This window comes from Poecilia reticulata, chromosome 23, assembly GCF_904066995.2.
Source record: "Poecilia reticulata chromosome 23, P_reticulata-male-v2, whole genome shotgun sequence".
Lineage (NCBI taxonomy): Eukaryota > Metazoa > Chordata > Actinopteri > Cyprinodontiformes > Poeciliidae > Poecilia > Poecilia reticulata.
In genome coordinates this window covers 17,167,543-17,194,138 of record NC_088852.1, presented here as the reverse complement: position 1 = coordinate 17,194,138, position 26,596 = coordinate 17,167,543, and the positions used below count along the sequence as shown (strand labels likewise).

At 39.6% G+C, this 26,596-nt stretch overlaps 2 protein-coding genes across 8 annotated transcripts in view; one reads left to right on the top strand and one right to left on the bottom strand.

Annotated features, from left to right (window-relative positions):
• Positions 1 to 24,941, bottom strand: part of etv6 (ETS variant transcription factor 6) — a 47,319-nt gene extending 22,378 nt beyond the window's left edge. Inside the window, exons 1-2 of one of the 4 annotated variants that reach the window (XM_008401474.3) lie at positions 24,512 to 24,941; positions 20,084 to 20,213 (exon numbers count right to left, since the gene is read on the bottom strand). In XM_008401474.3, the coding sequence (XP_008399696.1) occupies positions 20,084 to 20,213; positions 24,512 to 24,547 (166 nt within the window). In that variant the 5' untranslated portion in view covers positions 24,548 to 24,941. Of the gene's footprint in view, positions 1 to 20,083; positions 20,214 to 24,219; positions 24,475 to 24,511 lie in introns of those variants that run through there. The other 3 variants (XM_017302937.2, XM_017302938.2, XM_008401475.3) reach the window with 3 other exon arrangements.
• Positions 1,200 to 9,222, top strand: LOC145550205 (uncharacterized). 4 transcript variants are annotated; one of them, XM_081604149.1, is made up of 8 exons: positions 1,200 to 1,331; positions 3,324 to 3,395; positions 3,791 to 3,862; positions 5,611 to 5,682; positions 6,617 to 6,688; positions 7,732 to 7,803; positions 8,604 to 8,660; positions 8,731 to 9,222. In XM_081604149.1, the coding sequence occupies exons 1-7, from the start codon at positions 1,300 to 1,302 to the stop codon at positions 8,638 to 8,640; spliced, it is 429 nt and encodes a 142-aa protein (XP_081460275.1). In that variant the 5' UTR covers positions 1,200 to 1,299; the 3' UTR covers positions 8,641 to 8,660; positions 8,731 to 9,222. The 4 variants fall into 4 exon arrangements, with proteins under 4 accessions (XP_081460275.1, XP_081460273.1, XP_081460274.1 ...); XM_081604147.1 differs by having other exon boundaries at positions 1,201 to 1,331; positions 8,604 to 9,222; XM_081604148.1 differs by lacking the exon at positions 8,604 to 8,660 and having other exon boundaries at positions 1,203 to 1,331.
• Positions 24,942 to 26,596: the final 1,655 nt, after the last annotated feature.

The following is a 26,596-nucleotide window of genomic DNA, read 5'->3' as shown; positions in this document are numbered from 1 at the left end:
CATGGCTGGATCAGATGGGATGGTCATCAACTTGACTGCACTGAGAAGCTATTTCAGTAATATACTTAAGGTGTTTTAGACCAGACAGACATGTAAAAGTTGCAGTACACTGGCCCAGGAGGCCTGGAGTTTGACACCCCTGGTGTACAGTATCATGTTGTTACTAAGTGACACATTCTCTGATCTTTGCTGAAGATGTCAGCAAAGAGGTCTCAGAGAGCAAACATGATTCCAATTGTTATTGCTCCTTAGGTGAAGATAAAGAAGGATTTGATGTAAAATACCCCAATTCATTTAAAGGTGAGTTGTGACTTTATTATGCATAGGATTCCAGTGTTTATTAAAGGATTGTTTTTTCCTTTGTTTTGCTTTTTCACTTTTAAACTATTTTTATACTACACATTATTAGCATAGATCATGTTCGATGATCATTATAATCAGAATACCTTTCTTTTTCCAAAGGAGACAAGCAACTGCTCAAAATACAAAAGATTATATATATGAAAACAGTCTGAGGACTGAGTTTTGAAATTACAAGTACAAAATAATTAGTTGCATTCAGTTGACAAAAAAATGTTTAAGTAACCACAGAAAGACATACAATTAGATCAATTGACTGATTTTGAAAAATGTTAATTTCATTTGCTACTATTTGATATATCTGCATTGTTTAAAGTTTATCCTACTTATTATGTGTACCTACAGGTAGAGGTGTGTTCAGCTAAAGGTGCTTTGCTCATACAGTTGGTGGACTTTATTTATGGAATAATTCAGTGTACATCCCTTCATTTCAGATTTCCAAAGTTGAACCGTCAGGCTGGTGATGTGGACATGCGGATTCTGTTCAACCAACCCTTGCAGAGGTAATTTTGGTCTCCATCGACCGACTTATTCTCTAAAATAAAGTAATTGAAATCATATTAAGTACTGTTCACACACATAGGTGTTGTGTAATACTAAATATGTTAGCTGGATTAAAAGGGAGGACTGAGTTTTGAAATTACAAGTATGGAAGAATGAAAATTACATTTAGAAGCGCACATACACACAGGTCCTGTGTAATACTCAAAATGTAAGGTGCAGGAATAGGGAGGACTGAGTTTTGAAATTACAGGTACAGAAGAATGAAAGTTACATTGAGGAGCACACATACACACAGGTCCTGTGTAATACTCAAAATGTAAGGTGCAGGAATAGGGAGGACTGTTTTCTACATTGGGAACAAACTCACATTTAGTGAGTGTTCTTTACATTTCAGATTTCCAAAGATGAACTGTGTCAGGCTGGTGACGTGGATGCATGCGGATTCTGTTCAACCAACCCTTGCAGAGGTAATTTTGGTCTCCATCGACCAACTTGTTCTTTAAAATAAAGTAATTGAAATGATATTAAGTAATGTTCAAATACATAGGTGTTGTGTAATACTAAATATGTTAGCTGGATTAAAAGGGAGGACTGAGTTTTGAAATTACTAGTATAGAAGAATGAAAATTACATTTAGAAGCACACATACACTCCTGATCAAAATCTTAAGACCAGTTAAAAAACTGCAAGAATTTACATTTCGCACTATTGGATCTTAAGAAGGTTCTAAGTAGAGCATCACAATGTTAAAAGAAGAAATCAGCATAATAGACAAAAACTTTTGAGTGGGAAATTCATTGAAAACTGCATTTACACTCAAACATGATTTTTTTCAGCTGATCAAAAGTATAAAACCATAGCTCAAAAAAACCAGAGAAACCCCCCAAAACAGAAATCAAAAAAAGGACTCAGTGTCAAAAAAAAGGACTCAGTAATGAGTAGCTCCACCATTCTTGTGGAGCTACAAGAATGGTAGCTCTTCAAGAATGATTGAAGTTGATGACTTCAATCATTTAGGCATGCTTGATGCCAATGTTTCCAGGAGGCTAGTGGAAACGTTGCTCCAAGTGTTAAAGATGGCTTCACGAAGGGCATTCACTGTCTGGAACTGATGTCCATTTTTGTAAACTTCCGTTGCCATCCATCCCCAAATGTTCTCAATTGGGTTTAGATCCGGGGAACATGCACGATGGTCAAAAAGAGTGATGTCATTCTCTTGGAAGAACTCCCTTGTCAGGCGGGCATTGTGAACTGCAGCAATGTCCTGTTGCAAAAACCCAATCATTACCACACAGACAAGGGCCCTCAGTCATGAGGGATTCCCGCTGCAACATCTCCCCTTATGAACCTGCACAACCTGAAGCTCAATTGTTCCATTGAAGGAAAACGCACCCCAAATCATGATGGCGTCCCCACCACTGTGCCATGTAGAAAACATCTCAGGTGGGATCTCCTTGTCATGCCAGTAACGTTGGAAGCCATCAGGACCATCAAGGTTAAATGTTTTCTCATCAGAGAAGATAACTTTCTTCCACCTTTCAATGTCCCATGTTTGGCGCACCCTTGCAAAGTCCGAACGGGAAATTTTGTGGCGTTAAAGAAGACATGGCCTTTGAAGACGTTTTTTGTGTTTTGTTTCTGAAGCCCTTCTTTCTCTCGCAGATGCGGTCTGATGGTTATTGGGCTGCAGTCAGCACCAGTAATGGCCTTAGTTTGGGTAGAGGATCGTCCCGTGTCTTGACGTACAGCCAATCGGATCCTGCGGCTCAGAGCTGGTGAAATTGTTTTGGGTCTACCACTTGACTTTTTTGTTCCATAACCCTCAGGATCATTTAAAAAATGCAAAATGACTGTCTTACTGCGTCTAACCTCAGCAGCGATGGCACATTGTGAGAGGCCTTGCTTATGCAGCTGAGCAATCCTACTACGTTCAAAGTCAGTGTGCTTTTTTGCTTTTGCCATCACGAGGTCTTGACAGTGTAAAGACTTGACAGAAAATGACATGGAATCCAGAGTTTGGCACATCTTTTGGCTTTTAAAGACTATGGTCTTAAACTTTTGATCAGCTGAAAAAAATCATGTTTGAGTGTAAATGCAGTTTTCAGAAAATTGCCTGCTCAAAAGTTCTTGTCTCTTGCACTGATTTTTTCCTTTAACATTGTGAAGCTCTAATTTGGACATAAGATCCAATAGTGCAAAATGCAAATTCTTGCAATTTTTTGACTGGTCTTAAGATTTTGATCAGGAGTACTCATAGGTCTTGTGTAATACTCAAAATGTAAGGTGCAGGAATAGGGAGGACTGAGTTTCGAAATTACAAGTACAGAAGAATGAAAGTTACATTGAGAAGCACAAATACTCAGGTCCTGTGTAATACTCAAAATGTGAGGTGCAGGAATAAGGACTGTTTTCTACATTGGGAACAAACTCACATTTAGTGAGTGTTCTTTACATTTCAGATTTCCAAAGATGAACTGTGTCAGGGTGGTGACATGGATGCATGTGGATTCTGTTCAACCAACCCTCCAGAGGTAATTTTGGTCTCAATCGACCAACTTATTCTCTAAAATAAAGTTATTGAAATGATATTAAGTACTGTTAAAACACATAGGTGTTGTCTAATATTAAATATGTTGGCTGCATAAAAAGAGAGGACTGAGTTTTGAAATTACAAGTATAGAAAAATGAAAATTACATTTAGAAGCGCACATACACACAAGTCCTGTGTAATACTCAAAATGTAAGGTGCAGGAATAGGGAGGCCTGAGTTTCAAAATTACAAGTACAGAAGAATTAAAGTTACATTGAGAAGGACACATACTCACAGGTCCTGTGTAATACTCAAAATGTAAGGTGCAGGAATAGAGAGGACTGTTTTCTACATTGGGAACACACTCACATTTAGTGAGTGTTCTTTACATTTCAGATTTCCAAAGATGAACTGTGTCAGGCTGGTGACGTGGATGCATGCGGATTCTGTTCAACCAACCTTGCAGAGGTAATTTTGGTCTCCATCGACCAACTTATTTTCTAAGATAAAGTCTTTGAAATGATATTAAGTACCAGTGGTCCCCATCCTTTTTATCACCGCGGACCGGTGAAGACTTGGCCATTTTTCTGTGGCTCGGGTTCTTCTTTTTTTAACCCGAATTTCCCCTTACAACAATCTTAGAACGTTGCTTGCGATAATCGTAACCGTTCATCCTGCCATCTATGGCATGCTAAGACTGATCACATCCAGTCGTTGGAACATTGGGACTGCTCCGATCTAAAATCGGGCATATTCTCACAGCTTGTAGGGTTTTCCTTGATTGGGAGCTAGAACTCAACCTGTTCAATTTGACAGGCAGCCAATCAGAAAGCGCTGTGACGTAGCTCATGGAGGGGAATCCCAAACAGCTGAGCTGACATGCCCAAAATGAGTCCGGTGGACATCGGAGATATGTGAAAACAGCATGAATGTTTATTCAGCATTTCGTACAAAGAATATCCACAGAAATGATGACGAGTGGAGTTGGAGCAAAATTGCTACCACAGTTGATAAACCCGGTAACTTTTCAGCTATCCGTCATTAAATTAACGTGACACAAGGCTATTCATTCAGTCAAGGCTTGATGCTTACACTAGCTATATGCATTGCAGGTAGATTGTAGTTGTGACATCATTTTGTACTAAAGCCTGCTCACATGGCAAGATTTGCTCCTGTTATGTGGCTGGACACATAAACCTGTTGTACTTTTATCAGCTCTGTGGTCACAGAATCTGGAAAATCGTCTGACAATCCTAAAATCTTGCCGTGCGAACCAGACTTAAGACTTACAAGCTATACTCCTCTTTTCTCGTCTCGATCACTGCCATAATGCTCTCTGACTCTAGTCGCTATGCTAACGTTCACACATCCCTTCAATATAAGATTTGAAAATGCCACAAAAACGAATATTTATTTTCATGAAAATTTTAACTTACGACAATGACAAATTAATGGGAGTCCTGAGCTTGTTTCTCTGCAATGAGATGATCCCACCTTGGAAACGATGACACACAATGCAGAGGGTGTAATGGCAAAGCAGTTTGAAGCTCCATATCCTCATTTGTAAGCCGGTACATATTATGCAGAGTGGGCTTGGAACATGGGAGTCACCTACATGTCCAGGATAAATCCACTCCCCTGTCCCTGGTCCTTTTCCCCTTTTCCAAAGAAACTTTCCAAACATATCGCTTTCTTACTCATTGTGGGCTCAATGTTGGTGAGCAAGACGTAACCGAGAGAATCCGGTTAAAGGGTTTTCAAAATAAACGATCCTCCATACTCAGACAATATGTAACACGAAAATATTTTTCTTGTGCGGCCCGGTACCAATTGGTTCACGGACTGGTACTGATCTGCGGCCTGTGGTTGGGGATGACTGTTAAGTACGGTTCAAACACACAGGTCTTGTGTAATACTTGATATGTAAGCTGCATAAAAAGGGAGGACTGAGTTTTGAAATTACATGTACAAAAGAATGAAAGTTACATTTAGAAGCGCACATACACACAGGTCCAGTGTAATACTCAAAATGTAAGGTGCCGGAATAAGGAGGACTACGTTTTGAAATTACAAGTACAGAAGAATGAAAGCTGTTTTAGAAGCGATCATACACACAGGTCCTGTGTAATACTCAAAATGTAAGGGGCAGGAATAGGGAGGACTGTTTTCTAAATTGGGAACAAACTCATATTCAGTGAGTGTTCTTTATATTTCAGATTTCCAAAGATGAACCGTGTCAGGCTGGTGACGTGGATTCAGGCGGGTCCTGTTCAATCAACCATCCAGAGGTAATTTTGGTCTCCAACGACCAACTTATTTTCTAAAATACAGTTTTTGATATGATGTTAAGTACTGTTCAAACACACAAGTCTTGCGTAACACTTGATATGTAAGCTGCATAAAAGGAGAGAACTGAGGTTTGAAATTACAAGTACAAAAGAATGAAAGCTACATTTAGAAGCGCACATACACACAGGTCCTGTGTAATACTCAAAATATAAGGTGCAGGAATAGTGAGGACTGAGTATTGAAATTACAAGTACAGAAAAATGAAAGTCACATTTAGGAGTGCACATACACACTGGTCTTGTGTAATACTCATCATGTAAGTTGCAGAAATTTGGAAACCTGAATTTTGAAATTACAGGTAGAAAAGAATGAAAATGACATTTAGAAACGCACATACACACAGGTCCTGTGTAATACTCAAAATATAAGGTGCAGGAATAGTGAGGACTGAGTATTGAAATTACAAGTACAGAAAAATGAAAGTCACATTTAGGAGTGCACATACACACTGGTCTTATGTAATACTCATCATGTAAGTTGCAGAAATTTGGAAACCTGAATTTTGAAATTACAGGTTGAAAAGAATGAAAATTACATTTAGAAACACACATACACACGGGTCCTGTGTAGTACTCAAAATATAAGGTGCAGGAATAGTGAGGACTGAGTATTGAAATTACAAGTACAGAAGAATGAAAGTCACATTTAGGAGTGGACATACACATGGGTCCAGTGTAATACTCAAAATGTAAGGTGCCGGAATAAGGAGGACTACGTTTTGAAATTACAAGTACAGAAGAATGAAAGCTGTTTTAGAAGCCATCATACACACAGGTCCTGTGTAATACTCAAAATGTAAGGGGCAGGAATAGGGAGGACTGTTTTCTAAATTGGGAACAAACTCATATTCAGTGAGTGTTCTTTATATTTCAGATTTCCAAAGATGAACCGTGTCAGGCTGGTGACGTGGATTCAGGCGGGTCCTGTTCAATCAACCATCCAGAGGTAATTTTGGTCTCCAACGACCAACTTATTTTCTAAAATACAGTTTTTGATATGATGTTAAGTACTGTTCAAACACACAAGTCTTGCGTAACACTTGATATGTAAGCTGCATAAAAGGAGAGAACTGAGGTTTGAAATTACAAGTACAAAAGAATGAAAGCTACATTTAGAAGTGCACATACATGCAGGTCCTGTGTAATACTCAAAATGTAAGGTGCAGGAATAGGGAGGACTGAGTATTGAAATTACAAGTACAGAAAAATGAAAGTCACATTTAGGAGTGCACATACACACTGGTCTTGTGTAATACTCATCATGTAAGTTGCAGAAATTTGGAAACCTGAGTTTTGAAATTACAGGTAGAAAAGAATGAAAATTACATTAAGAAACGCACATACACACAGGTCCTGTGTAATACTCAAAATATAAGGTGCAGAAATAGTGAGGACTGAGTATTGAAATTACAAGTACAGAAAAATGAAAGTCACATTTAGGAGTGCACATACACACTGGTCTTGTGTAATACTCATCATGTAAGTTGCAGAAATTTGGAAACCTGAATTTTGAAATTACAGGTAGAAAAGAATGAAAATGACATTTAGAAACGCACATACACACAGGTCCTGTGTAATACTCAAAATATAAGGTGCAGGAATAGTGAGGACTGAGTATTGAAATTACAAGTACAGAAAAATGAAAGTCACATTTAGGAGTGCACATACACACTGGTCTTATGTAATACTCATCACGTAAGTTGCAGAAATTTGGAAACCTGAATTTTGAAATTACAGGTTGAAAAGAATGAAAATTACATTTAGAAACACACATACACACGGGTCCTGTGTAGTACTCAAAATATAAGGTGCAGGAATAGGGAGGACTGAGTATTGAAATTACAAGTACAGAAGAATGAAAGTCACATTTAGGAGTGGACATACACATGGGTCCTGTGTAATACTCAAAATGTAAGGTGCAGGAATAGGGAGGACTGTTCTCTACATTGGCAACAAACTCACATTTAGTGAGTGTTCTTTACATTTCAGATTTCCAAAGATGAACTGTGTCAGGCTGGTGACGTGGATGTATGCGGATCCTGTTCAACCAACCCTCCAGAGGTAATTTTGGTCTCCGACAACCAACTTTGTTTCTTATATAAAGTCATTGAAATAATATTAAGTACTATTCAAACACACTGGTCTTGTGTAATACTCATCATGTAAGGTGCAGAAATTTGGAGGACTGAGTTTTGAAATTACATGTAGAAAAGAATGAAAGTTAAGTTCAGATGAGCACAGACACATGGATCCTCTGTAATAAACTGGATAGGTTCATACATTAGGTGGACATTGTTTTATTTTTAGAAACAATCATTCAGTGTTTATCCCTTCATTTTAGCTCTCCATAGAGATGCCTTGTCATGCTGCTAAGTTGCATGCATGCAAATTATTTTCTGGCAACTCACCTGACATAAGTTTTATCTCAATGACCTTTTTATTTTCTAAAATAGTCATGAGAATACTAAGTACTGTTCAAACACATGGTTATTGCAATTCAAAACAATTAATCATAACAATTCATTGGTTTTGATACCTACACAAGTGTCAGGATCAAATTCTTATTTTAAGATTACACTTTTTTCGGTTAACAGTGGTTAACTGTGTGTGAGATCATGATATCATCCATGATGAAATGTCAAGTTTAGAAAAATGTTTTATGTGAAGGACTGTTTTCACCTCTGAAATGGAGTGGTGTGTGATGTAAAGGTAATTTTTTTGAGAATGGGAATTGGGTTCATCTTTTGAATATGATCTTCCATGTCTAGTTGTGCTGTATGTTGAAATTGAGTCATAGTGCAGCACTGACTTTAAATACTTATGCTACCTCCCTTTGTCAATTCTTACTTTTCTCTGTCTAGTTTGCAACCAGTCCCTGCACAAAATGTGTTATTGTAAATAAAAGGAGGACATCACTGGTAAGCTTTTAGTAGAAATATTCTTGCTGAAACGCTTTCAATGTATACAAAATATGTTTTTAATCAACAGGTCTGTCCAGAACAAAGTTCAAGTGAAGCGATATCATCAGAAGAGGAGTATGCTCCTGATTCCGTAGATGATTCAGACATCTCATGGGATGACAAATGCACTCCACAGAAATATGGACTAGTTATAGTCCATATTTCCATTTTTGGACTTCTTAATGCACATAAATTTTTTGTTTTTTGTATGTGTATGCCATGGTCCTGATAAATAAAATTGGCCCTGACAATTACTGTTGGTGTCATGGGCGGAGCCAAGCACCTCATTATCGTTTGTCCTTTTAATACAGCATTGGGTCACATTCTTGTATTTTGAGTTCTGAAGTGTGTATCTAAATTTTTAAGTGAGATCTATGTTGTGTAGCTCTAACAAGATTTTTGACAACTTACTACGTCTTTCTAGCATAAGTGGAAAGGGGTGTCCGTTTAGTGTTGCAAAAAACTGGTTTGAAAAAAGTGTCCTGCTAGTACACCAAAACCAGTATAGGTGTGCGCGTGTGTGTGTTTACTCTGGGAGGAGGAAGAAAAAAACCCTCGAGCACGACAGCAGCAGGATCCCAAACCCTCGACTAAACCGTGGGCTCCTAATCCTCTCTGATGACACATAATTTTCACTCTGTGGTTTCTCAGGCCCCCGCTAATGCTTGCTAACACACATACACGCACGCAGCTCTCAAGTTGCCAAGGCAACTCATAAGCGATTGGGATGAATGGAGGGAAGAAAAGGATGAGATCATTGGTATCTTGTTTCGTTGTTGCGGTACAGAAGCCGTTAACTTCCCCTCTCAGTCAGATGAGTTAATGAGGTCCGTTCTGCCCCGCAAGGTCCCGTCCAGTACCGTGGTACCAGTCTCACCCGCACCACCGCTGCTTGTTTTTGCTACTTTACATAAATCTTTAAGGTGAACTTCAATATTTTTAATAATTTGTCAATGATGGGCAATAATTTTATTTAGTATATCCTCTAATAAGATCCAGAGCTGGTCTTTAAATACATTTGTAGTTTTGGTCACTTCATACATGAATACCGAATGTTCTGGACTGTTTGGGCTTTAGTTTGTTCCTGTCATGGCAATGCTTCATACTCCTGTTGACAACTGAATATTTTGAAGTAAGAAAGTGTGGGTTTTTTGAACCCAAGTCGTGGCAGCAATAGCTTTTTTTCCCCTACCATGTCACCAGACGGGTTCTGTAGGATCGGCCACAAAAAGATTACGTTTAAGTTCGTATTAAGCTAGCATTCCTTTGTAGTTGTTCTGGTGCTGTATATTGTACAGTATGTTGATCGAAATACATGTAAAGTTTTCCAAACATTGCTTGTTGAGTCATGCAGGTGCATCATATTGTTCTGGGTTCCATTTCCTTTTCTAACATGTGAAACTGGAACAAAATCACAGATTAACGGGATGTGAAAGTCAGATCAGATATTATTTTCAAACCCCAGACTCCAGGTCTTGATAAACACACACATAGCCAATGCATATTCATCTTGGTCTGACAATTTCTCCTTATCCTGACCTGGATGAACAATATCCAAACTGAGAAAGCTCAAAGTTACTTAGTCACCCGCCTCTTCAGTAAATATTACTCAATTTCTCTCATCCCAGAAGTAGGCGGACATAAGTTTTACTATCTCCATCGAGAAAAGGCTTTTCTTTCTTCAGACAGAGAAGGAGGGAGGAAGGAGGTGACCCACTAACACCCTGACTCAGGAACATGAGGGGATGAGAGTTGCACATTTCCAAACTCTAGTATGTACTTAGCATTCATCTCTCCTTGCTTTGTGCGCATTAATTCCCTGTCAGGTGGGTGTGGCAGGGAAAAATCCCCGTCCACACACACACACACACACACACACACACACACACACACACACACACACACACACACACACACACACACACACACACACACACACATACACACTTTTACTTTTCAGTCAAAAGTGCCCGCGCCCCCACCTCAACCCTCCCATACATCCTGTGTTTCCTCCACCGGCATGCACGTGCTTGTCCCCGTCCGGCTAAACTGGACTCCATCCAGTCAAAACAAACATAAAGCAGCTCATCAATCACACTGAACTTTTATGGCCAGGAAGTAGCGCGACCTGTTTTTGATAGTAAGTTGTTGAAAGTGGGAGCAAGCCGACTCTTGTATGGTTGCTTCCTGAATCCAGCGCCAACTGCCACTCTTCTTTTTTTCTTCGGAAGCCAATTTTTTTTCCCTCTCCCCCTTAATTTCTTCTTTTTTTTTCAGGAAATGCAGCAACTTCAAAGGAGGCTGGTAACCAAAGGTTGTCTTGAATCAACCAACACACTCGTGCACAGGTCATTCGATACTGTTCTTCAGGTAAACAATGGGCAGTTGGTATTTAAAGTAGGGTAACGCTTACATTGATCTTATCTAATGCAAATATCCATTTAGGCATAAAATAAAGCCTGTTGTTGCCAAAACATCAATACAGTTTGCATCAAATGTAACAATTTAAACTAATATGGAAATGATTTTGGATGCATATTGGTGACATAAAACAAGGGTTTCTTGGAAAGAAGCGCTTGTTTTTATCTCCTGTTCCTCAAAGTAGCGATCTAAGGCTGTTTTCACACCTGATAGTCCGGCAGACTCAGTTCAATTGGGGAGCAAATTTGTAACATTTGTTACATTTTCACGCTGAACAGGTTCACTTTCACACTGAACTGCATCAAATGAATCTAACTCTTTGAAAATCCTGTTCCCCTGCTCACTTTTTTTGGTGCTGCACCAAAATCTACCGAAGGAAACAACACAAAAAACTCTGAAGACACTGAACGCAATTTCCTTCTTCACAAAATCTAAACAAATATGGAGGGGTATCAAGATTTCAGTTTTGTAGGATTTCTCTTTTGTCTTTGCAAAAGGCAATGAGTCATTTCTCTCACTAGCAATAGGCTTGTGTGTTTAATTTTGGTTGTATTTTCCCAGAATGCCCTGTGCTGTAGTCCACTTCCTGCTTTTGGAGCGGTCTTCGGTCCACTTGGTGTTAACTCAGGTATTCAAATTGCATCAGAATTCACTTAGCCAAACAGAGACTTAGGTTTTAAGGTGGACCAGTGTTCGCTTTTTTGTTCCACATCAGAGTTTGCGTGTGCATTCACACTTCCCCAAACGAACCGAACTTTATAGGCAAACAAACTAAAGTTAAAACTGACCAAACAGGGCTGGTGTGAATGCACCCTAAATCTCTCCTATCTGCTTTTCTATAATAACATATTCTCTTCCAGGTATGTTTTTTTTTTCTTTTTTGTGGAAAGCTTTCATAAAATGCCAGAAGAGTGAACTTATCTTGTTTTAATCGTGGAGTACTGAAATAAAGCACTGAAAGTCAAAGAAATGTCCAATGTATTCTGGAATGTCAGGTTCTGACTCAGAGCTTCTGGGATAGTCGGACTGTATTTCTCAGAAATGTAACTCCACCTCCACTCTTAGTGACCCAGACTGCTTCAACAAAGACTTATCTACTTGGTGTGCTCAACTCTCCAAAATAAAGTCTCTGTGAAGCTAAACTTAAGAATGTAAACAGTTTGTATCATTGTCAGCTTAATAAGGTTGCCAATTTTGCCAAGCAAAGTGCAATCTTTAGGAAATCAAAGAGGAATGTTTTCTGTAATTCCTTTAAAGGTTAGAAAGCGTTTAACCATCTCCTTTTTTATGTCCCAGAAGCAAACTGCATTGTGATTCCAGACTGAGTGGCAGTGCTAATCTTCAGCTGTACATTATTGTCAAACTTTAGGTAAGTTGCAAGTTCTATCAGGTTGCTACGTTAATTTCACATAAAGTTACATTTGATGTTTTATGCTTTAAAAGCTACATTAGCCTATGCCAGGACTAGCCATGTGTCGCTTACTGGTACAACGGCGTACAAAAGGTTTTAAAAATGTTTGATTGCACATCGAGGATTTATATTCAACCAAATCAGCATGCTGTTTGCAGTACACCAACTTGATAAATATTTGTTAAAACTGTCTGTAACTAAGAGCTGACATCCAGCTACATTTGTGAGAAATATAGTCTCAGTTTATCCTGAAGACTTTAAGTCAGAGCAAATTCCATGTTCAGAAATTATTCTATGCTAAGGCTGGGAAAATATGGCAGAGGTAAATTATATCTATTTTTTGGCAGTATATTCAGAATATAAATTTACAATCTAAATTTATCATGAAGCACATATTTAAGACCTGAAATGAGCCCAAACTGGTATTTCTATATGATTCTTTTATGTATTAACATTAGTAATAGTTGTGGTAGTTATAGTAAACAAACACAAAATGCCTTCTGTGCTAGATTACTTTAGATTCCTGCCTAAATTGTAAAATATTTACAGATTCACCTATTAGCAGATATTTCTATTGAACGTATTTCTAAATTATGTTTATATTATGTTAATAGTGCTAATTTAATGTTAAAACTGTAACAGCTTATCAAACGAAACGACTCATGATCTTGAAATGACTAATCTGTCACGAGCTGACATCCTGATAATGTCCACTCCTGCTACATTTATTAACTTCTCACACAGGTTTCAGAGGTACATATGTTTTTTATCTTTAGTTTTTTTTAATTATTCAAGGATCAAAAAGGTGTGCTGATGTTTCTTTGAATTTGAATCGTCTTAATCAGGTATGATAATTCTATTATAACAATAATAGATAATAATAGATAATAGATAATAACACTTTATTAATCCCCAAAGAGGGGAAATGTTGTTTGTTCCAGCATAGTACACAACAAAAATTACAATAAGTACATAAATAACAAATAAATTAAGTAAAAAAAGTAATAATAAAGTAAAAAAGAATTAGAATAATTAGTGCTATACTAATTATTTATATCAATATTATACATAATATAATATGCGTTATATATTATACATGTATTATATATAATGTAACTAATTATATATATATATTACTATAATATCTTGTATTATACCAAGTACTCATGTTTTTGTCTTTGAGACACCATTTTGCTCCTCTCCTTGTCTTTTTGATGTTGCTATCTGGTATTTTCTTCTGAGAATCAACTAAGGCCTTGGTTTCTGTTCGCACCAGCACAGGCATGCCCAGTGCTCATGAACGATCACGCAAACTTTGCTAAATTGCATTTATGAACAGAAAACGTTTTCAGTTTGGACCCTGAAGCAAGTCCAACTAAAAGGTTCCTGCCAAGCCGAACTGTGGGAAATCCAGTCTGATGAGGAAATGAAAGCCGAGACGCAGATCGTCAGTCCTTAGGCTGCTTTTGATGGTTTTGACTCTTCGAAGTGTCAAAATCTTTTTTTGGGTGGTGGAAATGTCCTTGAAGTCTTTTGCTGCATAAATGACTGGGTGGTCTCTTCATCTCGTCTTTTTCCTCAATCCAAACAAACAAAAACACATTACTTCCAATGTGGCAGGGAAGAGCCACAAGATCCAAAGTGTCTGGGAAGCATATGGAAGGAATTCTATTAAACGACGTTTAACAACAGGAAGAGAATTTCCAGTTATTGCAGCTTTAGTTGCATTTCCTATAAAAGCGTAAAATCACCGCACCATAGATGCTTGCGTGTGTGGCTGTGTGTGTGTGTGTGTGTGTGTGCTTTGTGATGTTATGAGAACAGCAAGCCCACCACCCCCACGTCAGAAGCACCATGTGGAGTGTGTCGCGAACAGGAAGAGAAGGGGGCTGCGCTCAGCTTCGTTAGCCTGTGTGAGAACAGTTTCCCTTTCACAGAAAAAAAAAAAAAAAGTTACAACGCACACACACACGCATACACACACGCTCGGATTAACACACATGCACATAACAACAACAACATTTATTCAGGAAGCAACGTCTGCCCACTCAGGAAATTCCTGAGGACAGAGCTGCTTCCAGGGGCCGGAAATTTCCCCTCAGAAAGACCCAACAAATACGACACACACACACACACACACACACTTCTTTTACACCAGCTCCCCCACAGTAAAACGGCTAATAGACCATAAAGAAACAGCGGCCAAAGGAAGCTGAGGAGGTGGGGGGCATGCATACAGTCTACACCTACACTACCTCTGGCAAGCTTTCCACAAAGACACAAGATTCACTCACACTCATCCACCCACGCATACAAGCATGCACAGTGCAAACCCAGCTGTGAGCTCACACACATACACACACACGCATACAAAAACCAAGGAAACTAGCCTTGTTTCCATGGACATAGATTTTTTTTTAACCATCCTGGAAGATTTTTCCCTTCCGACAGCCGCTGCTCTTTTTGCATTCCGTGTTTATTGTGCATCGGGAGCATCACTCAGTGACGCAGGTCTTTAAATAATTCATCTATTTCTTTGTTTATTTATTTTTTTAACTAAATGCAACTCACTCGTGGCACGTTTGTGGCCCACGGCGCCGCGTTGACCGACAAACCCAGTTCACGACCAAATTAGAAACCGACAAATTCAGCTGATCAGAGTCTGTGTGAGGAATCTTTTAGAAGCCGAGTTATATTACGTGGGACAAATTGTTCCTTCAGCAGACAATTCAATATTACTTGCCTTAAGGTTTCTAGTCGGGATGGGAATCTTTTACTATCTCACAATTCGATTCAGAATTTTGGGCTCACGGTTCGATTCAAAGTCAGTTATTCGTATTGATTTCTGCTTTATGTATAGGCGTCCAAAGGCTCTTCATCTATTTCAGTGTGCTTTACGAGGCAGAATGACAAATGGATACATTAAAATGTCTTTTTCATATTTATTAAGTTTTAAATATGTACAATATGTTTAAAAAATAACCAATACCGATGTTAATGCTGATATATCGTGAGTCCCTAATATTTATTCTGGATTTTAGAAACATCCAGGTCTTCAGTTTTTCCATAATCTTTGTAGATTTTGGTATCCATCTTATCGCACAATGTGAAAAGTCAATTTTCCATTCCTGACCTTTTCAGTTTCCGGGTCTTTACCGCAAGGCTGCACATTGCTGCTCAGCTGGCTGAAGTAAGGCTACTACTTTATTTTCCTGGTTACAGCAAAGATAAACTTGGAAATAATTCCAGTCATGAAAAAGGCGGGCAATCAATACATGTTATGGATAATGAGAATATGCCTGTAATTATCAGCATTAACATCCATCGCTATCTACAATAACTCTGAAGAATTTGAATTGATATGAGTTACAACATTTAATTTCCCTTTGGGATCAATAAATTGCTTCTGAATGTGAATTATTTCAGGAGCATAAAAAAGAATACTGGGGATTCTATTTCAAGTAAAAGCAATGTAAGCATTTTGTTTAAAAATGTTTTTCAGGTACTGTGATTATGAAGACAGGTTATTGCTTTCCAAGGCAATTCCACTCAATTCTCATATCCCTTCACTGGTCCACCTGGTATTTCTTCCATTGAGCTGGATTTCTCCAGTTAAGTTTCAACCGGGTCAATCAGCAAACAGAAGTTGTGAACGATGACGTTGATTTTCTGCGCTGTTTTAGAATTGTAGTCTGCCTGTAGTTTTAACAACGGCAGCAGAGAAAGTGAACAGTTTTTTACCAGGCTAGTGACTCTATGGCATTCTATCATGCTGTGTGAATATCAGCCAAATAAGCAGTGGCCAGAAATTACTGTAGGCAAGCATAAAAAGTCAATACTGGCTGAAAATATTGATTTTTCCGATAGGTTTGACGTCGTTGGGACAATCATCAAACCTTGGTTAGGTAGGATGGGAGGTCATTTTGAAATCTCTTTGTTAGAAACTTTCTTAGATAAAAATATGTTATAATTAAGTCATAGCCAAAAGAAGTGAACACACTGCATCCCTGACCATCTATACTGTGGACATTTTTTTTTTTTTAGTTTGTTAGAGAAGGAGAGTCGTTCTGAATGCATCTTTGCAGCGTTCCAGAGAAGTGTGACTGAGAGGGTTAAAAATCAAGCCTGGTAGCATTCTTCAGTGTGAGGAGCAGGCTGCAACTCTCTCCGATCTAATCCACTTCCTCCCCAGGAAATGGAGAAGGCGGATTTCTGCCCACACTGCAATTTCCTCCCTCATTCTTTTTCTTTCTGTCTTTTTTTTCACCCCACCCCCCCTCCTCCTTCTCATCTTGTTTTTTTTTTCTTTCCCTCCGCCCCAGCCTCCCCTCAGGATATTCTCTCACTCAGAGTGTGGGGGGTTAATGGGCAGCTTGTTTTCCAGCATGTGCTGTTTGCACAGAAAACTGGAGAAAGGACAAGCAGAGGTGTTTTTGGATCGGCCATGGCCGAGACAAGTCGCCTTCTGTTTGAGCGAGGAGAAACGATCCGCCGCCAGCAGAAGCCTCAAACCAAACAATGAAAGAAGGGATGTTTTTCCGGCCTGGAGACGAAGTGCGGCACGGGTCTGTGCGCCAAGAGCTTTTATTTGACACATGACTAAAAAGCAAAGTGGGACTTCCACATGTCTGCGGATGTGAACTGACCCGACGGCTCGTGCGGCAGGAAGCCCAACGCGGACCTGTTGAGCGTTCTTCCTTTTTCTGCAACAATGCAAAAGAGGAAGTGCGCTGAGGGAGTTTCCTGTTCATCTCATCCAGCTACAGCCAGTCTAATGCCCCGCAGAAAGCCCTGAACTTCACACTTGTGAGAAAAAAAATAAATAAACACGCGGGTTAAACATTGACAGGTGCACGGATCCGGCGGGTCTGGGTTACTCTTTGAACGGTTGGATTATCTGCTGGCTCCGCTCCAGCCTCGCCTCCCATTTGATTGGGTGAGAGACGATGAATGACCATAGGGCAGCCAAAACCGAGCTGCAAAATAAACATTCTGCCGTTGCAAAGTTCAATGCGACCAATTAAGGAACATTTAAAAGCTGCAGTTGGTATTTATTGGTTCTGGCAGAGGAGTAAGCGGTCACTCCCTTCTAGGTGTTCACAGGAACCAATAGAAACAAAGTTCTTCTCAGCAGTTCACACCAATTTAGGCTCCCAGTAAAATGTCAAACAATGGATGATCCAAAAATCAAAGGAGCTCTCTTGTAAACTAACAAACTGATGGTCTGTGCCACATCAAAACAGACATTTTCCCAAAGCTTTCTTATGTTTATCGTTTCCAGAAAAAAAAGTCCCTGGTATACACAGCACCGCTTCGAGAAATGCCTTCATCCCCACAAGAAGGACAAAACCCTTCAGTAACAATGCATGGCCTGATTATGACATAACATTATGACAGAAACACACCAAACACCATATAGGTGCTAAATTTTATTCTATACTTAATATGACAGCAGAAAACTCCAATCACTCTATTACTTTCTCTGGCATCTCATTAAAAGGACATTAAACTGTAGGAATGGTCTTTTTATTGTGGATTTGAAATGTTAACCATTCGCCCACTTTTTCACAAGGACCTACGTAGTTTAATTTGACTTGTTTTCTAGGGCTTTCCATTAAGTACTTGTACTTTGTACCAGCTACCCATTTAATATCCATCCAGTCGGGTTTCCAAGTGAGTACAGTTGACATGAAAATTATGCAAATTATGCAAATTGTAATTCCGAAAAATAATGGAAGTGCGCCAATTTAAAAAAAAACATAGGTCTTTTGATAAAAAGTTTTTTTAGGTGGTCTCTCTTTGTGCATTTCGCAAAACTGCAATGGAATCACCTTTGTCCGCATCACACGAGTCGCATGATCAACAACCGGATGTTACCACTGGCCGAACAAAACAGAAGAGGGCAGGAAGTTCTAGGAGGATGACACCTCAAGTTTTTTAATGACTTCTCATATGAACAAACTTGTTCACATGAGATCTTAATCGCATTTTAATTGTGAAATAGTGTTTGTTCGACTTTAGTGGAATACCAACAATGATTTGAGCACATTTCTTTATGTGAAACATTTTAACGTCTGTAAAGTTTAAAATGATGACTAAAGTGGTTTTTCTGGTCTCCCTAACTAAACAATGTTAGAATATTACATATTTGTGCTTAAGTAATGCTTTGTTGTCTGGAGTTTTGCATTTGTAACTGGAAGTTGACTTCAAATTAGTTTCGAAAGGCGTAAGCATTTTTGGGGACAAATGATGTTCTACTTTTCCAAGCTTCTATATTGAAGGGCTTCAAGCAGCCCTGCTGGTCTTCAAAGAGGAAAATTCAACTGATCTATTTAGAAACAATGGAAAAATGTGAGATTGATCCAACTTCATTCTATTCCACAGCACTGCCTCTCGACTTTCCACTTGCACCAGTCATTGTTACTGCAGTTTCTCAAACAGATGGAGTCATTTTGTCGGTACATACCACACCAATCAAGGACATCTCTAATTCGAGACTTAGAAGAAGGGGGGAAATAAAGATTTTTTGTAATGAATGGGCTGAGCTAAAACATGAAACAAAGATTAATGTGAGTACCGCACGTTCTTCCGCCTCCACAAGCTGTCAGCCGCCGCGGTCCTCCTACTCCCCTCCTCCAGCAGTGTCTTCCCTCTTTACGTCTAAATTCTATGTTCTTTCTGAGCCCCGTTTCCCTCAGTTCTATATTATCTGAATGGATGTGTTTCCATTTCAAGAGTCTGTAAAACTTTGTTGATATTCCACTAATGTAGGAAAAACACAATTTCACAATTGTGTTGGTTCTATTAAATAAGAAACACGATTAAAATCACACATTCATGTGAATCATTAAAAAAAACGATGCTGCACCATCATCCTTCCATCACTTCCTGTCGTCTTCTGCATCTTTTCCACCGACTGTATCATCCAGTTGTTGATCATTTGACTTGTGTGATGTGAAAAAAGTGTTTCCATTGCTTTTTTGCAAAATTCACTAATTACGGTATGGCCTAAAAGCTAACACAGCTTAGCATTAAAGCTTTATATCAAAAGAGGAGGTGATTTTTGTTTTCAAAGTTGGAATGTTTCCATTGAGCAAATTTACTTTTGTAATTCCAATTTGCAAAATGTGCGGTCAATGGAAACACAGGTACAGTTGCTCGTTCCGGTGCAGTAGGTCCATCGGTTCAGGTTCAGAAGTTTGACCTCAGCTGTCATAATGGACTGACTGGAAATGATGGGTTATGTTCTGTAATATTTTGAATTAATGGCGGTTTGTTTGCTTCTGTGACGTTGCAGTCTCCAGAAGCTCAAACCGTGTCAACGGGAGAATCCCACCCACACATATCAACTGATTCTTGTGTGTGAAAAAGAAAATAAACCGATTTAAAGGATCACTACATAGGCCAAGCGATGAAAAGCCGAAAGAGGGGGGGGGAGAATCTGCCCATCTGTCCTGTTCAGATGACCGAGCGATCGATACGTGTGTGGGAGAGTCACCGGTCATCTGTGTGTTTTGCGAGTGTGTGTGTGTTTTTTTTTATGACTCACGCAGGTGCGCAGGCAGCCTGGCAGGCTCGTCCTCCATTCGGCTGGCTGGCCTCGCGGCGGGAGCATGGACGGGGGAGGAAGTGGAGTTTGGCAGCAGGTTCGCGGAAGGACTGAAAGAGCTCCTCTCCTGCTATGAATAGACACAGAGACACAAAGCATGGCTCACAAAGCTCCGAGAGATGCACCGGCCCTGAACCCAAACAGCCGCCCCGCCAAGCCGCCAGCCCGCCTCGGCTCACCTCGCCGTGCTCCCACAGCAACCGCTGCAGCCAGAGGAAAATGCAGCGCTAATAAACCGCCACACTGCCCTGTTGAGTCATGAACTGGCTTTCAGAACACAGAATGCCACACATGCTTCAGCACATGTGTTGCTATGCAGGACACCGAGGTTCTGCACCGTCGGGCAAGATTGAACTTTAGACTCTTCGGAACAAACACAATAAACTTTGATTTAACTTCAGGTTAAACGCTTCCAAAAAACAATTTTTTAAATCTGGTAAAGGCTTTGACATTTCCAGAAAATATCTGTTGAAATGTTCACAAGAAATGGCAAAAATGTTGACATTTCAGAAGTTTAAGGGTAACTTATTGCCAGGCGGCGCTTACATTGTTTGAACGAGTTAAATATTGTGTGAAAAAGCTAAACTTCAGTGTCCAACGAGGCGCACTGACAACTTCCTAGATCTTCTCCAGGAAGCCAAAAAAAACAGAGCAAAGTTCATTTTGATTTCATATCAACTAGCAAATTAATTTCGAGATTTTGCTGACATACACTCAACTTTCATTCAATTTCAATCAAAGCATGATCATTTAATAAGGCAGTGAGACTGTAGACGCACAGGTAAAACTTTTATCAACCAATACCAATGTTTTTTTAACATCCAATGAGCTGATTCAAATTTAACACATGCAAACTCGTTTGTGTAAGCTTTCTTTTACTTTGCGTATGCCATTTGTTGAGGCGTTTACATTAGGAATGAGTAGATTAGCTGATTTGTAGGGATTGACAGACTCTGGTATTGATATTTTACATGTGACTCTAAATTATTCGCACAAAGGTTGCCTGTCCACTGTTTTTTTCTTTCGTAGTGCATGTCCAAAAAATTCTAAATAAAATGTATCTTAGGAAGCTGGAATAACTGCAAAAATGCTATTTGATACGCTGTTGGTTACCATTTGCAAAGCAACCAATCCATAAGGTACATTCACTTTCCTTGGTTCTGATTGGCTGTTCCCCCAAGAACGTAAAAAAGGAAGACTCTAGATATGATATGAAAATGGTTTCCACTGTGTATTAATGCATATTAAGGCATATTTAGTGAGTGAAATATCAAAATAGACCATTATGAGCAAAGCACAGTTTCTGCCAATATTTTGGGGTTATTTCAGTCCCCGTTATTAAAATGTCACCACTGATAAACTATTCTACTGTCATGGTGTTTGCTACTTTAACAAGACCAGAGTTTGCATCCTGACTGTCACTAAGTTAAGTTTAACATTTATGAGCAAGTAGAAAGCTAATAACCTCTTGAGAGGTTAAAGACAGATAAAGGTCTCTATTGCACAGCAGATTCTCCAAAAAACCACCAAGGCAATTACAACACTAACTCTTTTAGTAAAAGATTTGGTGCATGAATGGGGATCGTTTTGTAATCCCAGGTCTTGCCTGCATACAAAAACCTGCAGAAGATGTTTACTGTGTTACAGCCAGAAAAAAAAAACGGTGTAAACTAAAATTGAAATTCGAATGTCAGACCTAGACGAAAACTGGAGATCAGTATTTTAACTAATTTGTTCATTCATTCACTCACTGTGTCACATTCAATCAAAAGAAGATACCGATCAGAAATGAATTGTGGTGAAAATGAATCGTCGCTGTCTATGTATCTTTAATGTACTCAGTCTGTGGCAGCTTATAGAGTTCAGTTCAGACTTTAAACGTTTTCAGCTGTGATGCATTTACTGAACAGAGTGGGAAAAAAGTTCAGTCTGGGCGACCAATTATCGGTCAGAGCCAGTCGAGAGAAAACTGTCTGATTTTAATAACTGGCTGTTTAATTGGTGAATCCGTCTTGTACGTTTTAGGTGTTGCTAGATAAATTATTGCAGGTTTTTGAAAAGTCATTTTCTTAGCTTTTTTCTCATAAAATATTAGTTTATCACAACCTATCTGACAAATAACAAACAATTTCTGTCACCTATTTATTATTGTCTCCCCCCGGGGTTTTTGTTGCCATTTAGATGTCCTGATTAAAAAAGAAGCTCATCATTCATTAGCTTCCCTTCCTTTGACTAAAGACGTATTCCAGACATATTTGAAGCTTTGCCTTTGGGTTCCAGCCTCCTGTCACTACCCAGCCGCTGACAGGCCTTACATACCAACAGCATGTACCAGGAATTTCCTGTGGAAGCCAAGCAATAATCTCTCATTCCCCTATTTCCTCCTGCTGGAAAGGAAAGGCTCATCTCGCCGCTTGTCTAAAAATTTACTTCCCCGAGTCTTTGTGCGGCTAGGACTGGGTCAGTTAAGGCTGGGGCGAGTGATGGAGTCAAAGGGAACGTGACCTGTGATGGAGCAGAGCCGTAGTGAGAAGGTGGACGGTGGGGGAGGGAAGGGAAGCTGGACAGCCGTCTTCTCTCCAGCTGCCGGAGGTGGAACTTCTCGGGGACGGTCAAACGCTTATCAGATTCAGTAATGAGCATCCCACACAAACAGGGCAACATCACTCGCTGTCGGTCACGGAGACATTTTACACTGACGACACCTTGGTATTTCTAGCTCTGCATCTCCCACTTAGGACTGTTTTCTGGATTTCTGTAAGACGTAAATAATGAACTTCAAATGTCCTGCCTGACCAGCCACTTCACACAAAATGCTGTTCAGCTGATGGTGAACAGAGAGTATTAAAAGTCACAATGACCGCAAAAAGTCACCAATATCAGGCCTGGTCTGTTGTGTTTCTCATTCTTGTTTTCTTCAGGCTTTTACAGACAGGGAAGCTGACACAGATAGAGCCACTTTGTAGTTAAACTGGATCCACTCAAAAATGTGCATTAAAGTTTATGCTTTTCGCTGATGAATTTATTTTTGATATGTTCAATACATAAAGACAACAATTTTCTTTTGGTTTTGTTTTTAGTATTCAACCTGCAGATGACCGATCAGAGGACATCAAAGGAATTTGTCTCAATCTGTTCTGCTTTCCAGTGATTCTTTTAGCACAAATGACTTTTAGCACAAATGATTATCATTATACTTTATAAATAAATCGTTCTGGCTCATTCAAAAACCAAATAAACATTTTACTGGAATTAGTTGTTTCATATCCCTGCTGTCTGTCACTTATGTAGCTATTTATTTCTAGTAGGTACTTTATGCAGCTGCCTCAATTCGCTTGATTAGTAATTATGCTCCTGGCCATGTCCCCCCCTCAAAATCAGTATTTTACTTTCTATACTGTATTGAATGTTCAAGAAAATTGCATGATAGATGAAATCAAACATACCCAGAATATCATTTGATGATTTTTTTTAAATTACATTATGATAGTATAAAGTCTAGAGATGAGCAGAAATTGGAATAAATTATGACCTACAAAGCAGAGATCTGTTGATTTAGTGCCTGATTAGTCACAGCTCCATCAGAAATTGTTCAAAATGTGTAAATTATTTCAGGGTTTTTTGCTGTCTTCAAGGCAGATTATTTTCTTTAGTCGTTAGTAGTGGTGAAAACACCATGTTTCACAAAAACAAACATGACTTTTTCCTGTGAATAAAGGGGCTATTACAGGTCAATAAACTGGCATTTATTCTAACTCGTAAAAAGGAGATCAGACAGTTTCAGGGCAATAGGTGAAAAAAATGTGTAATTTTGAGTTGCGTGTTTCAACATGTTTCAAAATAACGTCTTGCTTTAACAAATGACCTCTGTACGCGAGCTGTTAAAACACTGTAACAAACAGTTTCAACCTTAAACCCAAATATAATTTTTGCAGTCGCTTTAATGCCATTTCAGATTAAGCTGTTGTTTTTGACATGTATTTTAAATGTAAAATCGGCACTTCTATGCAGGCTACAGTCGCATTTAGTTCAGGTTTCACAGCAGTGTTAGTAAAGTGAGTTCGCTCGGCTCTTACTCTGATAAAGCTCTGTTTGTATGTTCATGTTCTCACGCGGTCCTTTCGCCCCCTTGTTTTAAATCAAACAGTTCCCGGCAGTCACGACCTCTTCCCATCAATACCACCATCATCATGAGCGCGAGATGAGCGGAGTGGAGCGGAGCGGAGCGGAGCGCGTGGAGCGAGCCGCGAGCAACAGATGAGCAACAAAACAGACGCGTGCGTCCGCAGCGCGAGCTTCTTTCTCTTGTTTGCGGAAAGTGTTCCTGCTGGAGGAGAGGAGCTCGGTTAGCCCGGCGGACGGTGTTACCTTGTTCGCAGCAGCAGCAGAGGAGGATTCAGACATTATCTTCCCGACAACTTCTCTCTCTCTCCTTCCACTTTTCCGTCGTGCTTCCTCTCCCTCTCTCTCTCTCTTTCTCTCTCTCTCTCTTCTTCTTCTCTCTCTGCGTGTGTCGGTCACTCTCCTTCACAGAAGCCCGAACAGCTGCAGCGGCAGGAGTGGCACACCGAGCGCTTGTCTCGTCACTATGGAAGAAGTTGTTTTTCTCCCGTAGCCCCTCTTCTTCTGCTTGTATTTTTCCTTTATCTGCTGACCCGGTCCATGGCGCGGCTGTTGTCGGTGTGAAAACTTCTTTTGTCTTTCGTGTGTTTTCTTTCACATGTCGGCAGCGCGCTGGTTAATAATCCCTTCCTGGAAGAGAGAGAAACACCCCCCCTCCTCCTCCTCCTCCTCCTCTCTCTCTTTCTCTCTGTGTCTCTCTCTCATTGATCTGGATGTGTGTAAAACGGCGAAATGACGTGAATTCCCAGCAATGAGCCTTGCCCCCTTTTAAAGGGAAACCCGAAGCAGGAAATCGCGGCAGATCTCTTTGCAGACACACACACACACACACTCAGCGACAGGCCGAGACAGAAACACTGACACAGACTGGTTTTCTATTTACTCCTTAAATCAAAGCTTAAAGCAAATGCGGTTACTCAATAGGCTTAACCTCTATACTTTAATTAGACCCTGCTGAGCGAAATTAAACAGCAAAAGTATAAACAATATGACTGGACCTAGAGTGCATTGCAAAAGTATTAATACCTGAACTTGTCATGTTGAAATGTAACAAATTTTAAAGTGGCAGTATTATGTTAAATTGACTTTTTTGAGCTTTACATCATGTAATAATGTTATTCCCTCATCAAAGACATAACTGGAGTGTGCCTTGATTTTTTTCATGCATGTTTGAGAAATCCTTAAATCTCCATGGCAGCCATTTAGCTGTGCAAAACACCTGGGTGGACCTAGCTCCGCCTTTGAGGTGGAACTCCTCCTCTGAGCTGCAGTTTGCAAACCTCCACCTCACAGGGCACCTCTCCCCCGCAACGCCCTCACTCAGCTCCTTCAGACTGTCCAGAAGCAACAGACTGTCCAGAAGCAATTAGCGAACACCTGGTGGAACAGCGCATCTGTGGAGCTCAATATATAAGCTATATAAGCTATTTCTCAGTGGAAAAACTGGTAAGAACGTTTAAAGGCTAATACGGATGCCCAATTTCAAGGTTTTAAATTACAAAGTCAAATTTCTTTTATGTCATATTTGATATAAATGGAATTTTTGTAACAACTGATGGCAACAATTACTTCATTGTGCTGTAAACTGGCACTCTTTGCCTGGAAAATGCACATTAGTGCCCCTTTAGTGTATTCTTTTGTGATGTTATGCGACAAAAAAACACAAATTTACCAAATAGCTGATGTATATAACATTTGTCCTGCCATTGGATTTCACCAGCTTCCTTGTCCCTACTGAAGAAAAGCACTCCCACAGCATAATGCTACCACCACCATTTTTCTTTGGGGCTTTGAGTTTTGCATGAAAGGCGACCTTTTGTCTCCTCTGACTGGAAGTCTTCCTTCCCCATGCATGCCATGTCTCTGAAATGGCTTGTGGCAAACTGCAAATTCTTTCTGGTAATGCAGGTTTTCTGCTAGTCATTCTGTCATAAAGGCCAGATTAATGGAGCCCAGTGGCGGTTTCTGCATGTGTAACACCCCTGTTTCTGAAATCCCACACACAAAGACATGCCACGAAACATCAAGAACTTGAAATATTTATTAAACATTAATTGATGATGTAAAGATAGTTTTTAGCATTATAGTAGACTCACGGTATTCACAGGCCCCGACAAACAGATAAATACTATGAATACTTGAGATCCTCCTCTAAAAGCACTTACATGTAGCTAACTTTGATATGCTTTATATGCACAGTGGAAACCATCTTTACTCTACCGCAGAAGGGGACACTGTCTTATGTTTGATCTTGAAGATACGGAAATAAAAGCTGCTCCTGGATCGATTGCTCTGCAAACACCAGCCAATAGTGTGTTAAGTAGAGTTACG